Source organism: Cyprinus carpio, chromosome A13 (assembly GCF_018340385.1).
Source record: "Cyprinus carpio isolate SPL01 chromosome A13, ASM1834038v1, whole genome shotgun sequence".
In the NCBI taxonomy this organism is placed as follows: domain Eukaryota; kingdom Metazoa; phylum Chordata; class Actinopteri; order Cypriniformes; family Cyprinidae; genus Cyprinus; species Cyprinus carpio.
Window position 1 is genome coordinate 7,551,112 of NC_056584.1, and position 16,760 is coordinate 7,567,871.

Below are 16,760 nucleotides of genomic sequence, written 5' to 3' on the forward strand. Positions count from 1 at the left end.
TGTTTTCCACAGAATGAAATAACAGCATGCATGTGCGTATTCTGCGTAAATAGTGACAGAAGTTTTATTTTTAGATGAACTGTTCCTTTAAGTGGTGACTAGCTCACAATCTGAAATGAAGGAAACTACTGGCATGGACAGGAACCTCCTAAAATATCATATCTATACTTTAGCCCAAGCTTTCTTATCTGTGAGCCCAGAGTAATATATCAGCAAGTGAAGTAAAGCTGATTTCATCTCCTGCTTGTTTCTTTTGATCAGTGTGCACCTGTGTAGTTCATAAACGCTGCCATGAGCTGATCATCACGAAATGTGCAGGTCTGAAGAAACAGGAGGACACCACAGAGGAGGTGAGAGGATGTCTCACGTTTCATTACTCAGTTATCACTAATGAGAGTAAAACTGTAACTTTTGCTTAGGTTTCCTGCATGTTTCTCATAAATCTCAAACATCTCCTTGTATAGATTCAAACTGTGTACAAATATGCAAATATACCAATGATTGGAATAAAATGTCAGTGATTTCAATATGAGGGTCAGAGTTTGGTGTCCAAGTCAAATTAAACTTACAAAAGTGATTTTATATACATAGAAAGCATTTTAAATAGAAAGCTTTAATGTTTCAAATTACTTTTGTGAAAATAAAATGTCAAAATATGGGTGAAACTGTTACATCGTCATTCAGTGTAACAGATATATTTATGTAAAAAGGAAAAAAAAAAATACTTCTTATGACCTGTACTTATTAAAATCTATAAAAGTGATCATACTAAATTTTATTATAACTTACTATTATGGGTAAAACCCAGTGGTTTGAAGGATAGTGGCAAAGATTGGTAAAGATTTCAAGTTTATTTTAAAGCACATGAATAATGTAAGACATTTCTATTTAATTTTAGGAAATATCCAGTAAATATTCTGAGCTAAAGACCAACACCTCAAAAATAAATCTTGCCTCTTGCACGGAGTAGGCCTATAGGCCTACAATGTTTTGACTGTTAAAACGGTGTCTTTATGTTTTTATCATAGATGTAAATGCCTACAGTTGTAAGATTATAATAAAGTTTTAAGATTGTAATGTGTTTATTTATTTATTTTGGTTTGGATGTGCGTTTTTCAAGCAAGTAAGTAAATAAATAAATAAAAAAATCACTGCATTTTGCAGCGTCACTTCTTTAAAATCGCTGCATGAACCTCTATCGCCCCCTCCAGGTGGGGTCTCAGCGCTTCAGCGTCAATATGCCTCATAAGTTCAGGATTCACAACTACAAAGTCCTGACCTTCTGTGACCACTGCGGTTCATTACTGTGGGGCCTGCTGCGGCAGGGACTCCAGTGCAAAGGTGAGAGCGGCATTCTGGGAAATGTAGTCAAAGAGTTCTCACAGCAAAAGCTGGAAAAATCAAAGACACTTTAATTAATTGATATTTTCATGGAATTTTTATAGAATTTTCTGTTATCAGTGCACATTTTTCTAGTGCTATGTTTTCAAATATTTTTGTAGGCTATGTATTTGAGTGCTTGTGTAAAACTACCCATTAGTCGTATTGTTAAATAATATAGAAAGTTTGTAAAATTATTTGAAATGAGTATGAATACATTAATTCATTTAAAAAATATCTTTATCCATGCTCGCTTTCAGAGCTTCCTCAATTCTGAAAACAGTACTAAAACTAAGTGTTATTTTAGAATAATTTCGATATTATTTTAGTTTAATGTTTTAAATTAGTTTTTTTTTTTTTTTTTTCTGTTTTTGTTTTAATTTTAGTTAAAATTTTAGTAGTTTGGTGTGTGGTTCTGTCATTTTTATTATCTTTACATGTTTTTCTTATCTTTTTTATTTCCTTTTTATTTTTTAGTAGTTTTAGTTATTTTGGTACAGCAATTTTGGATGAAAATGGGAAATGTTGCCTTGGCAATTATCTGAAATAAAATAGGTTTTACATATATATATATATATATATATATATATATATATATATATATATATATATATACATATATATATATATATATATACATACTGTATTTCAGTTTAGTTTAGTTCCATTTTTTTATTTTATTTTAAGTAATTTTTAATTAATAGCTCTGGTTTTGGTTTTAGTTTTAGTTAACTCTAATATCAATGCTATAAGACTGAATCTTCCTAGATTCACACATACTCACACTGACATGCATTGAAATACAGTACATTGTAACTTCTCACACCATCTCCCTTCATTTATCTGTCCTCAGTTTGTAAGATGAATGTGCACAAGCGTTGTGAGAGTAATGTAGCTCCTAACTGTGGGGTGGACGCCAGGGGCATCGCTAAGGTGCTGTCCGACCTCGGAGTCACTCCAGATAAACTCTCCTGCAGCGTCCAGAGGAGAAAAAAGGTGAGAGGGAGAATCATGGGTGATTACAGTCTGCACTAGAGAAGTGGGCATATAGGACTGAGAGGTCAAAAGCCTCCTCCATGCAGCTGTAGATAACAGAAAATACACTCTGATTACTAATGACATAATGGTCTTTATAGCGAGCAGCACTTAGGTACCTGATTAGGTCTCCTGAAACATAATGATGATTGAATGCTGAAGATGATTTGTTCCTGTTTTTAACGCAGATCTCTCAGGGTCCAGATCCGCAGCCCTTACCCATATCCCCACAGTTAGAAGAGGATCGATCCAAATCTGCACCCACATCACCATGTGACCAGGGTAAACACACACTCGGAGCTCTGCAGATTTTGTGTTATATACAGTTTTATGTGGCAGACGTTTGATTACCATATAAAATTATTTTGGCTTGTCCTTAAAGGGATATTCAAACCAAAAAAGTAAATTCTGTCATTTACCCACCCTCATGTCATTCTAAACCTGTAAGATTGACTTTCTTCTGCAAAATATAATAGATGATGAATAATGTTGGTTCATGTCATTCTAAACCTGTAAGATTGACTTTCTTCTGCAAAATATAATAGATGATGAATATATTTGATTACCAACATGCTTCAAAATATCTTCTTTTGTGTTCAGCAGCAAAAATAAACTCATATAGGTTTAGAACAACATGAGGGTGAGTAATTGATGACAGCATTATTGACTTTGATATGCCTTTAATTTCATAATGCATTTAAAATGGAAGTCTATGAGGACTTTGTACCAAAATGTGAAGCTTGTATTTTGTCATGCAATGGCTTTGTGTGACAAACAAACTGGATTTTCATTGTTGTCAATGGAATCAGCTAGCTAATGGTCTAAAACAGCCATATTTGTTTAAAAGCTACTGCTTTTATTATTCTTTTATGGTGCTTTATAATCATTTTATTGTCATTTTTATTCATTACATGGAAATTAACGGCTAGGATATTTGGTAAAAAAAAAAAAAAAAACTCTAGTTCAATGCATAAAAAAAGGTCACATGAGTTTGACAGCCAGTGCTTTACAAATATGTGATTTCTGATATTCATCACATGACTATATAACTTTAGACAGGGAAGGTTAGAAAGTATTTTATCACACTCGTCAGTGGCTATACACTACAATTCAAAAGTTTTGGAGTCAATAAGATTGTTTGGTTTTAAGTCTCTTATGCTTATCAATGCTGCATTAATGTGATCAAAAATACATTAATTTTGTGACATATTATTACAGTTTTAAGTAAGTGTTTTCTATTTGAATATATTTTAAAATGAATTTTTTTCCTGTGCTGCAAAGCTGAATTTTCAGCATCATTTACTTCAGTCTTCAGTGTCACATGATCCTTCAGAAATCATTCTAATATGCTGATTTGCTGCTCAAGAAACATTTCATACTGTCATCAAATTGAATAACAGCTGTGCTGTGTAAATAGTATTTAGTGTAAATATTCTTTGATGAGTAGAAAGTTACAGCATTTATTTGAAATAGAAATCTTTTGCAACATTACCAATGTATTTTCTGTCACTTTTGATCAATGTAATGCATCCTTGCTGAATAAAAGTTCTTTTTTTTAGAACTGAAGGAGGAGACGATGTGGGGTCTGAATGTGTGTAATGCGATTTGGCTTTTTGTTTTGTGATCTGCAGATATAAAGGACCTGGAGAGCATCAGAAAGGCACTTTCGTTTGACCATCGCGGAGAGGAGCTGAAGCCAGCCTCGTCCTCCTCTCTGACCGAGGGCCTGTCAGAGGAGACGCAGGAGGCCAGAGAGAACGGGGACGTGAAGATGCTCCAGACCAAAAGGATGACGCTGGAAGACTTCTCCTTCATCAAAGTGCTCGGGAAAGGCAGCTTCGGCAAGGTGGAGCTTTGTGAAATTCTGGCCTCTATTTTCAGCATTAAGTGCCAGTTTTGTTTCCTGTCAGCAGTGTAACTATAGTTTGGTTTGTAATAAAGGCTCAGTTGGTTTGTGTTCAGGTGATGCTGGCAGAGTTAAGAGGCACTGATGAGGTTTATGCAGTGAAAGTGTTGAAGAAAGACGTGATCCTGCAGGACGATGACGTGGACTGCACTATGACTGAAAAACGCATTCTAGCACTGGCCAGAAAACACCCTTACCTGACCCAACTCTACTGCTGCTTTCAGACCAAGGTAAGAGACAGCGTATCAGCTCATCCTCATTACAAATTCTAAAATAACGAGCAAAATGGACAATGATCCAGTCAGTCACCAAGAACCAAGGTATTATGCTTCTTTAGAAATGATGTTTTGCAGACTGCCACTAGATGGAGCTGTAATATTACATGCTGTCAGGTATTGAGAAAGCAACTCTTGATGTGTCCCTATTTTGGAGATCCGAGAGCAGTTTAGCTCTTTATCTGAAGAGGGCAGGATTGTGGCTTGGGGAATAGCCACAAAAATAGGTAAATTCTTCAAGAATATGGACATATTTTAAACATTTAGGCTTAAATGTTTAAATTTGGATAGTCAGGTTTCCAGCCAACATGCCTTTTATTTCAAATGAAAATAGCCATTAAACCAGAAATAGGTTCTTATATTGAAAAGAAATTAATACAATAAACCAAAAGTAAACTTTTAAAATTAGTTGCCATAGTTGTGTGCCTCAAAATTTAAATAAAATATGAAAACAAATATGTATGTATTAATGCATTTCCATTTCTTCTTGTTATTATAAGATGTTTAAAAAAGCACTTTAACCTACATGTACTTTGTTTAGTTATTTTGTTTTTTTTAATTCCCTAAAATAACTGAGTAAAAAAATAAAAAATAAAAAAAATACACTAAACAAATATAAATATATTTTGGATAGTCAGGTTTCCAGCTGACAAGGCTTTTAATAAAAATGAAAACCAGCCATAAAAATAGAAATAGTTTCCTATATCGAAATGACAATAATGCAGTAAACCTAAAATAAACTGCTAAAATTTGCTGCCATATTTTTGCTGTTTTATTTATTTGTATTTTATTTATTGTTATCAGAAGGTCTATAAAAGCATTTTAACCTACATGTACTTTGTTTTTCTTAATTTACCTAAAATATAAACTTTATTGTATTCATGAAAAATGCCAAACAACAATGAAATAAATATAACTATAAAATATTTAATTTACCAAATAAAACCTGACTAAATAAAAACATACAGACCAAAGTAATAAAGATAAAAAACTAAAAACTATTATTATTATTATTATTATTATGTAACCTTTTTAAAAAATTAAGTTATGTAATTTTACTAAATATAATAGAAGCATGTTGAATTAATAAGAGCTGGGCTCTATTTTCCTTATTTTAAAGTTATTTTCACATCTGGAAAATTAATGAAAATGTCTATACTGACAATACATTTATACAATATGATCAGCTCCGAAAAATTGTTCTTTGTGACTGTATCTGTATACAATGATTATATATATATATATATATATATATATATATATATATATATATATATATATATATATATATTATATTTTTTTTTTTTTTTTTTTTTTTTTTTTTTTTTTACAAATCTTTATCCAAAATCAGTCTCAGTCAGATTATTATAGGTGGTAAATGGATTATTTATTGCACTCACTTAATTGTGAATGTTCTTATTCATTCCATAAACTGCTACTGGATCAGGATAAATCCTGCAGCTAATAACACAAACACACACACACACACACACACACACACACACACACACACACACACACACACACACACACACACACACACACACAAATGCTTGGTCAGGTTGTCTGTACTTCTGCAAGTGTTCCTTGACACAGAAGGGCAAGCACCTGTTTGAAGGGAACATTTCTTTTATGGTCTATAATAAGCCCACATCAGATAAACACTCCACATTAGGTCAGCATTCTAATTCTTGTTCAGTCTCTCTCGGTCTGCTGGTGTGATAATTGTTTTAGATAGAGCTGACTGTTTGAGAATAGCAGTTGCAGCCAGGCCTAACCTCACATGAACATCATGTTTATTTTCCTCCACTCAAACCTGGGGTTAGCCATCATGACGGCATCCTCTACTCCTCTAATTTATTTACTTCTGCAGTTTCCCCAAACAAGCAAAAAGAACATTGTGTCCTTAACTGCGAACATGAGTGGGAGGAGGTGGGGAAGAGGAGGGGAATGAGTGCGGGAAGGAGGAAAAGGCCGAGTGTAGGATGAAAGAAGGTAGAAAGGCCTTAAAGACGATAGTATTGATGAGCTTTAACTCAAAGTGACATTGAGGAATGGTCACTGTTATTTAATCACACTTGCTGTATTTATAGGATGAGTAGAGTGATGACAGATGGGGGATTGAGATCAGGAAATGCATGTGCTGGATAAGTTTATTATAGTTAAAGGAGCATTGCGTAGGTTCTGAAATTTCTAACCGTTACTGACACCAGTGGCCGTTAGAGGAACTGCAGCCAGTCTCATGCTCGTTTTTTTTTTTTTTTTTTTACTTACGAGGAGTGTCCGTGGGTGTCTGAATTGTGCTGCCGGAGGCTGGTCGCTTCTTTCCATCCACAGAGTCCATCTGAAAACACTATTGCCGCTGCTTACTATAATGGCTGGCGTGCCGTACGGTTGTAAGCCCAAGTAGACGAGAAAGCACATGACGTCACATTTTGTGAATTATCGCGCCAATTCGGGGCCCGACTCCTCCACACACAATTGAGCCTACAGGCTGATAGAGGCAACCGTGGTGGACAGTCGAGGTGTCATTCTTTTTTTTACATCATGGTTGGCTCATACATGTACAAATGAAAACTCTATCTTAAAGATTTTTTTAAGTAAAAACCTCCACATAGCTCCTTTAACTAAAACTGAAACTAAAATTAAAATGGGACCTATTATGCCAAAATCACTTTTATATTGTTTTTGAACATAATTATGTGTGCGCAGTGTGTACACAACCGCCCTATTGTGGTAAAAAACCATTCACTCAGTTTGTTATTTTTCCCATGATTCAGAAATGGTGTCTCAGAATGAGCCGTTCAGGAATGTACTCCAGTGTGATGTCATTAAAAACTGACTCATAATGTTAAAAAAAAAAACTATAATAGTATACCAATGATAATAAAATAAACACACACATTATCAATACTGATATGTGAACCTGGACCACAAAACCAGTCGTAAGGCTATTTTTTAAATGAAAGCTGAATAAATAAGCTTTTCATTGATGTATGATTTATTAGGATTGGACAATATTTGGCAGAGATACAACTATTTGAAAATCTGGAATCTCTACTGTAAAAAAAAAAAAATGACCTTGATTTTAAAGGTAAAAGACTGTAAAAATGCTACAGTAAAAACCTGTTAAATGGTTAACGGTAAATTCCCCTACTATATGCAGTGAAAAACTGTATTGGACATTACATGTAATTTTACGGTAGTATACTATTTTTGGAAGTGAAAAAGACGCATAATTTACAGTAAATAACTGTAAATTGACCTTTTTTAATATATAAATAACTATGTTTTTTCTTAGTTTTTTTCTTATCAGTTTTGTAAATTAGGGTTGTATGTTATTATTTAAAAGCTACTTGTGATGGGCTTTGGTTCATCAGGTGACTTTCTCACCACCTGCATTTGGTGGTTGTCAGTGTGTTACAAAGGTACAAAACAAATTTCAGTACTTCAGTAGGTTGGTATATTAACATTATATCAGTTAATGAAATTACGGTATTTAATTGTAAATTTAAGTTAAAACTGTAAAACCTAAAATGCTGCTACCGTATTTTTAAAGTAAAATTCCAGCAACCACAGCTGCCAGTTTTTTACAGTAAATTTTATGGATTTTTTTTTTTTTTACAGTGTAAGGGTGTAAAAAAATCTAAATATTGAGAAAATTGCCTTTAAAGTTGTCGAAATGAAGTCCTTAGCAATGCATATTACTAATTATTATACATTTTTGATATATTTACAGTAGGAAAGGTACAAAATATCTTCATGGAACATGATCTTTGCTTAATATCCTAATGATTTTTGGCATAAAAGAAAAATCTATTATTTTGATCCAAACAATGTATTTTTGGCTATTGCTATAATATACCCAGGCTGGTTTTGTGGTCCAGGGTCACATATATCATTGAACAGACCAATTAATAGAAACTGGGGCTAAATGTGATGCTTCTTACTCCAGTGAATTTTTCTCAGGGTGGTTTATTTCAAAAAGGCAAAAACACATACTTTGATGTCTTGAAAAAAAAACCCATCTCTTTATATACTGTATACTGAATTGTCAGAATGAAATCTGTGCCAACTTTAGGCTTTTCAATGAATATTTAATGTTGAAACAATTATTACACAAGACAATTAATGAAAAAGCAATAATGTAACCAAAGATAATATACAAAAAGATCAGATCAGTTTGGTCAACAGAAATCAACCTTTTTTGAAAAACGTATAATAATTTGGGAGGGTTTTTGTTTGATAAAATTGTGATAATTTGTGTAACATTTGTGTAAATGAACTTTTTGACTCAAAACCAGCTAACTCCTATCCACCTTATCTCTAGCATAAGAGCTGGTGCGACCATTTGCAAACTGGTATTTGTTATTACATTATCTTCATTCATTAACATAATCATAAAAACACTGGTCTGTAATTTGGTTAGTAATTTGTTTTACTGTTTACTGAATTGTGTTGTTCTTCTAGTCATTTACCTATATGAGGATATGCTTTTAATGTCCTGACATAAAGCAGAAAAACAATATATGATCAAACTCATGCATGAAAATCGTGAAACAGTAATATGTATCCTTTGTATTTTCCACTACATGATGTTTATGATTTTTAAGTGTCAGTCAAACATTTAGGATGTTACAAAAGAATTATACAATGAATGCTATTCTTTAAAAATTTATATTCATGAATTCTTGTATCAGTTTCCACAAAATATGAAGCAGCAACAACTTGAGCAGCAAAATAGTATATTAGAATGATTTCTGAAGGATCATATGACACTCAGTATCAGTTTCCACAAAATATGAAGCAGCACAACTGTTTCAACATTGTTAATAATATGAAATGTGAGACTTAAATTGTGTTTTTGTCCTTACATAATGTGGCTGTGATGCTTATCAGGCCTGATGTGTATTCCATATGCTGTTTGTTTTCTTTTCAACTCTCCCTTACACTCTCTCTCTCTCACACACACAATTAAATATGAGGAAAATTCAACAAAGAAACTAAACCTAACTAAGAAAACAGAGAGTTTTGGTCAGAGGTGTACATTTATAGGCCTAATGATCGCAGATTAAGTAAAGATTTGATTTATCTGCAGATTTTGTTTTGGACACAGATTACACACTTGTCTGCAGTGTTTTGTGTTTAATCAGATCTTGAACTGAATGAATTCAGGTGTGTGTTCCCTTCTTTTTTTCTTTCATTTTTTGTTTTTTTTTTGTTTTCTCTCATCAGCTCTTTGTTGCCTCACACGTAGCATGGCAGGCTGACCTCTTGTTGACATGCTCCATTCCTCGCTCAATTTCATGTTCCCTCAATGCCTAATTTGCCATCAGGCACTGCTGAGGACGCTTTTGCCCGGACTTGCTCTGCCCCTCACCCTCAGAAACAGCATCAGCAGAGCCGAGGTCCTGCACTGATCCCCACTTATGTAATCCTCTGATAGACCTTCCCCATAGATACTCTTTAACCCATCGCTTCCAGTGCTCAATATAATTATTTGATGTGTATAGGGCCTTTTGCACCACAGGAACCTTTTCATAGTACCAGAACTAATTGTAGAAGAGTTGGGCGTTTTCGTATCGCAGGAACTGAGTGCAATTTTAACTGCCTTTTTCAAGAACCAAATTAGCTCCTACTCTGGAGCAGGGTCTAACCAGTACAACTGGTACTACCCGTGACATAAGTAGAAATTGATTGGCCAGACGTGTACGAAAACGCTCTCACCCGCCATGATTTAAAACGCAGTGTAACATACTGTAAACATTGTGTCAACTTATTTCGCAAGTATGGAGAACAGCGATAGATGGACGGACTCTGAAGTTCAGGCAGATTCTAAAGTCGTTGGAAATTCTAAGTCCTCCTTTCTGTTCTTTCAATCGCTTTACTTATACATCGATATTCCATGTCCATTATTGTGAAACCTGCGAGACACAACACAAACACAGCTCCGATCACTGTGTTCTCCATCGTCCTGTTGTTAAGGTTGTTCTTTGTTTTCGTTGTTGAACACCGCTCACAAATGACGTCGCTGTCGACCGGTGTACATCACTTCCTAGTACACTCTGTCGGTGCGAATGCAACCCTTTAAATGGTACAGGGAAATAGTTCGCGCAAAATCGTCCCAGTACTTTAGTACTGTACATTTAGTTCTGGAACTAAAGCGGAGCGAAAGGCCCTATTATATAACAAAGTAAAAGAGTAAAAAAAAAAAAAAAAACCTAACTATAACTAGTAATATAAAGCAAGTTTAATTCTATAGCATATTTAATTCACAGTGCTTTACATAAGAATTATATACTACTGTTTAAAAGTTTTTGAACAAAGACTCGTAAAGGCTGCATTTATTTGACCAAAAATATAGTAAAAACACTTATATTGTGAAATATTGCTACAATTTAAAATACCTGTTTTCTATTTTAATATATTTTAAAATATAATTTATTCCTGTGACACAAAGTTGTATTTTCAGCATCATTACTCCAGTCTTCCGTGTCACATGATCCTTCAGAAATCATTCTAATATGCTGATTATTGTCAATGTTGAAAACAGTTGTGTTGTGTCTTATTTCTTTAAAAATATTTTAAGATTTTTTGATAATAGAAAGTTCAGAAGAATAACAATTGTTTGAAATATAATTATTTTGTAACATTGTAAATGCTTGATCAATTTATTGCATCCTTAATGAATAAAACTATAAAAAGTAGTGTAAATTAAGTTTATATATAATGTGTCCATAAATTTTAGTTAAACATTTGTATAAATGAAAGTGTTTTTCACCATTTTAATCACCTTTTTACTTCCACTAATAAAAAGTCCCAAAGTGTAACTAAATTGATTTAAATAACTATATTAAAGTTATTGTGAAAGTTCTTAATAACTATCAAAACTAATTTTACAGTAAGTGTTCCAGAGATATGAAAACATATGAAGATTTGTTATGCTTTTTTTTATTTTTTGTGTTTTTCTTTTTATTATTATTCTTTTTAGATTTGTAGAAGTATGTGGCTTTCCCCTTCAAAGCACATTATGTATGAATGTTCAGGATACATGAAAGCTCTTCATTACGGAAAAAAATAAGCAAGCTAATGCAAGCTACCTTTTTGGTTCAAATTGGCAGCCAAAAGCATAAATGTTTATGTTTCAGAGGAGGTGCTTTATTTATAAAGTTAAGGCATGACATGAGCAGAAAGGTTGTTCCTAAAATGTGCACTGCTAATGGACCAGAGTTTTATCATGATTTTCAGACAGCAATCAGCCTCAGGATCACAGTACAGCTCTTATCCACCTAATTATACAGCTAAGCAATGTAAATAACATTATACAAGCAGCCAAAGCACATATGGAAACTTATGGAGCTGAAAAACTTCAGGCAGTGAGAGAGGGAGCAAAAGAAATTCTAAGATTGTTTATAGTGAAATTATGTTTCCCCTTTTTTGGATGATGTTCTCAAAGTTCTTATGAACATTTGTTCCAATCTGGTTAGTTTATACTCCCACACTTAACATCTTAACTAAGGGCTTTGAGGTTAAAGCATTCCCAGATGTCTTGGCCAGGATCCCTTACATTTATGTTTTGTAGTCGCTCCATTAATTGCAGTCAGATTGCGCTGTGACATCTGTGTAGGCAGCCATACCTGTCTGAACTTCAAATGAAGAAGACACTGAATACACACGCTCCACACATACAGTATCACAAATGCATGCTTTGAGTTGCAGTCCTTGAAGGGACAGTTCACCCAAAAATTCAAATTATGTAACACTTTAGAATAGGAAAAACATATTCACTATTAACTAAGAGTTAAGAATTTTCCCTCAACAAACTCCTAATTTGCTGCTTATTAATAGTTAGTAAGTTAGTTGTTAAAGGGGTGCTATTATGCTTTTTCACTTTTTAAACTTTAGTTAGTCTGTAATGTTGCTGTTTGAGAATAAAAAAATCTGCAAAGTTACAAAGCTCAAAGTCCAATTCAAAAGGATATATTTTATTTAACAGAAATCACTTTTCAAAAACTACAACGAACGACTCATTTGGAATACAATGCATATTTTCCTGGATTTGTGATATCACAAAGATCGACTAATGGGATGAGACCTGGTTGAGCTGCACTAGAGAAGGTAACGAGTGTTATCACTGTGTCAGAGACGCGCTAGTTTTCCCAAGGCAGACAAACTTAGATTGGTTACAATCATCCGGGTTTAATCTGTTATTGCGCTCAAATTGATTTGATTTTGATGCAATATTTGCACTGAAGCTCCCAACAGGCAGCTATGGTAAGGGGCATGACATTTCCTGACAAGGCGCTGAGTGCTGTCAATCACAACACACACTGGCCCAGCTAACCAATCACAGCACATTTCGTATTTCAGAAGGTGGGCTTTCATTTGATACAGGAACTATTCGAACACTCATGCCAGACTGGAGAGAGAGGTGTTGTAATAATGTAAAATATGTGAAAAATAATGTGTTTTTCGAACAACTTAGTGTGATAGCCTGTTCCAGTACACCCCCAAAACAAAATCAAGACTTTGTAAAAGCGCATAATAGGATCCCTTTAAATTTATGTACATGGTAGATTAAGGGATCTAAATAATGGTCATGCAGAATAAGGCATTAATATGTGCTTTATAAGTACTAATAAACAGGCAATATGCTAGTAATATGCATGCTAATAAAAAACTAATTAATAGCGAGAACTGGTCCTTAAAATAAAGTGTTACCGAAAATTCTGTCATCATTTACTCTCCGTCATGTCCTTCCAAGCCCGTAAGAGATTCTTTCTTCTGTTGAGCACAAAAGAAGATATTTTGAAGAATGTATTGATACTGTACTGATTTTCTAGTTTAGAAAAAAAAAATACTATGGAAGTCAATGGCTACTGTCAACTATTTGGTTACATGCATTCTTCAAAATAGAAAGAAAGAAAGAAAGAAAGAAAGAAAGAAAAGAAAAGAAAAGAAAAGAAAAGAAAAGAAAAGAAAAGAAAAGAAAAGAAAAGAAAGAAAGAAACTCATACAAATTCAGAACAAGTGGAGGTTTAGTAAATGATGACAGAATTTTCTCCATTTACAAGTGCAAAGTGACTCTGTTAATGGATCAAATCCAGCATGTTTGCTTTCCAGTGCCTTAATGGAATAGTCTTGATTTATAAATGAGTAGTTCAGCCATGAAACTCTATTGGCGCTCTAATTGGTTCATTCAAAATCACGTTCCCAGCCAGTCAGGTTCTAATTATAATTACCATAGATAGATAGATAGATAGATAGAAAGAAAGAAAGAATTACATTACATTATGTATCCTCTTCCTAGCCCACCGCCTCCCCAGCACCACCTGCCTAGATCTGCTACAGGGGGATCTTCCTCTCTTTCTAGCAGCAGTAGCATGTTTCCTTTTATTTTTATGATATGTGCAAGTCTACTTGCTCTGCAGCAGCAGCGTAGCAGATCTAGTCCGCCAAGCCCAAACATCTGCTTTTCTAATTTTTAATAAAGCTTTTACAAACCTGATTCCAAAAAAGTTGGGACACTGTACAAATTGTGAGTAAAAAAGGAATGGAATAATTTACAAATCTCATAAACTTATATTTTATTCACAATAGAATATAGATAACATATCAAATGTTGAAAGTGAGACATTTTGAAATGTCATGCCAAATATTGGCTTATTTTGGATTTCATGAGAGCTACACATTCCAAAAAAGTTGGGACAGGTAGCAATAAGAGGCCGGAAAAGTTTAATGTACATATAAGGAACAGCTGGAGGACCAATTTGCAACTTCTTAGGTCAATTGGCAACATGATTGGGTATAAAAAGAGCCTCTCAAAGTGGCAGTGTCTCTCAGAGGTCAAGATGGGCAGAGGATCACCAATTCCCTCAATGCTGCGGCGAAAAATAGTGGAGCAATATCAGAAAGGAGTTTCTCAGAGAAAAATTGCAAAGAGTTTGAAGTTATCATCATCTACAGTGCATAATATCATCCAAAGATTCAGAGAATCTGGAACAATCTCTGTGCGTAAGGGTCAAGGCTGAAAAACCATACTGGAAGCCCGTGATCTTCGGGCCCTTAGACAGCACTGCATCACATACAGGAATGCTACTGTAATGGAAATCACAACATGGGCTCAGGAATACTTCCAGAAAACATTGTCGGTGAACACAATCCACCGTGCCACTCGCCGTTGCCAGCTAAATCTCTATAGGTCAAAAAAGAAGCCATATCTAAACATGATCCAGAAGCGCAGGGGTTTTCTCTGGGCCAAGGCTCATTTAAAATGGACTGTGGTAAAGTGGAAAACTGTTCTGTGGTCAGACAAATCTAAATTTGAAGTTCTTTTTGGAAAACTGGGACGCCATGTCATCCGGACTAAAGAGGACAAGGACAACCCAAGTTGTTATCAGCGCTCAGTTCAGAAGCCTGCATCTCTGATGGTATGGGGTTGCATGAGTGCGTGTGACATGGCCAGCTTACACATCTGCAAAGGCACTATCAATGCTGAAAGGTATATCCAAGTTCTAGAACAACATATGCTCCCATCCAGACGTCGTCTCTTTCAGGGAAGACCTTGCATTTTCCAACATGACAATGCCAGACCACATGTGTATATATTTTTTTTATCAAACTTGACCGATTTCCTAGATGATTTAAATAAATAAATACATATATATATATATATATATATATGGAGAGATCTGTTTTTATTAAGTTGTCATTAAGAGCTTTACAAACTGACAAAAGTAGTTTGCAGTGAATGTGGTTTGTATATGATCACAGATTTTGATTTGATTTTGCAGTTGCAGTATTAGTGTGATCAAAAAATAAATTAATAAATAAAAATTAGCAGGGTAAGATTTGGGAAATTGCTTCTCTTAAGAACAGTGTGCATTTACAGTACTTTTAAATTGTAACATATAAACTATAAGTTTATCATGTGCAGGATGATGACGCATCAGCCAGTGTGTTATTAGCAACATTTGCTCATTTAATTGTCATAGCACTATAAATGCAACATTATTTAGGGGCCAAGATGACTTCTGGGTAAACTTAAGATGGCCCATCCTGGGTAAACTTCTACAAAATGCATATTACTAATTGCATATTACTAGTAATTACTTTTGATATCATTCTTATTTTTATACTTTGGTTGCACTTGATTTTACAGTAATTGCACTTTAGTGCACAGTGTACTTAACTAAGAAAGTACTGGGTAATAAATGATAACCTTATAGGTTAAAAGGATAGTTCACCCAAAAATGGAAATTTGATGTTTATCTGCTTACCCCCATGGCATCCAAGATGTGGGTGACTTTGTTTCTTCAGTAGAACACAATCAAAGCTTTTGAACTCAAACCGTTACCGTCTATCAGTCTTATAATGAAAGTGGATGGGAATCACGGCTTTGGGAGTCCAAAAACATACACAAACAAAACCAAATGAAATACTGCAACTCGTGGTGATACATTGATGTGTAAAACATCGGTTGTGAAGAGACAAAGCAATCGATGTGAAGAGTTTTTTAAATCTGTTTTTGAAATAAATTTAAGAATTTTTTTTATCTTTTTTAAGTTTATTTTTTTTCTGTGCAATAGCGTGTTATTTTGTCTTCTTTTTCTTGCTGTACGTTGGATCTCAGACTTGCATTACCGCCACCTATCTCTCAAGTAGACCATTCTGCCGTGCAAAGGCAAAAGACCGTAACTTTTATTTTTGTCAAAAATTAGTTATTGATATTTTGGGGACATTCAAGACATCCTTTATCATGTGCATAAGTATCTTGAGTCAATTTCATTGTTTTTCAGAGAAAATAACGGGTCGTCTCAACCATAACTTTGAAAAGCCCCAGAGAAACCAAGGCAGAACAGTGTATAACACCAGTTATGGCTCTTTCACTTAGTTTGGAACGCTCAAATTGAGTTACGGCGTCCTGCCTTTGTTTAACTGTGCGTCAAAATTAAGTTACGTGCCGGTTTGGAGTTATACGGTGTTCTGCCTTCTTTTAGCTGTCCATTAAAGTCTGCCGCATTTTAATTGCGGTGTAGACAAACAAATAGATAGATTGCGATCTTCCAAACAGCTCCATATAACAAAGCACTGTAAAGACTAGATACCTTGGCAGCAATACGTAATCGTTAATATCCTTAAAGATTTTTTTTTTTTTTATTTTT

General features: G+C 34.2%; 1 protein-coding gene across 2 annotated transcripts in view; it reads left to right on the forward strand.

Moving 5' to 3' along the window:
- Nucleotides 1-16,760, forward strand: part of LOC109113084 (protein kinase C epsilon type-like) — a 90,175-nt gene that overhangs the window by 44,673 nt on the left and 28,742 nt on the right. For both annotated transcript variants that reach the window (XM_042768516.1, XM_042768517.1), the window contains exons 5-10: nucleotides 262-350; nucleotides 1,212-1,341; nucleotides 2,234-2,376; nucleotides 2,604-2,697; nucleotides 4,047-4,261; nucleotides 4,378-4,551. In XM_042768516.1, the coding sequence (XP_042624450.1) occupies nucleotides 262-350; nucleotides 1,212-1,341; nucleotides 2,234-2,376; nucleotides 2,604-2,697; nucleotides 4,047-4,261; nucleotides 4,378-4,551 (845 nt within the window). The remainder of the gene's footprint in view (nucleotides 1-261; nucleotides 351-1,211; nucleotides 1,342-2,233; nucleotides 2,377-2,603; nucleotides 2,698-4,046; nucleotides 4,262-4,377; nucleotides 4,552-16,760) is intronic.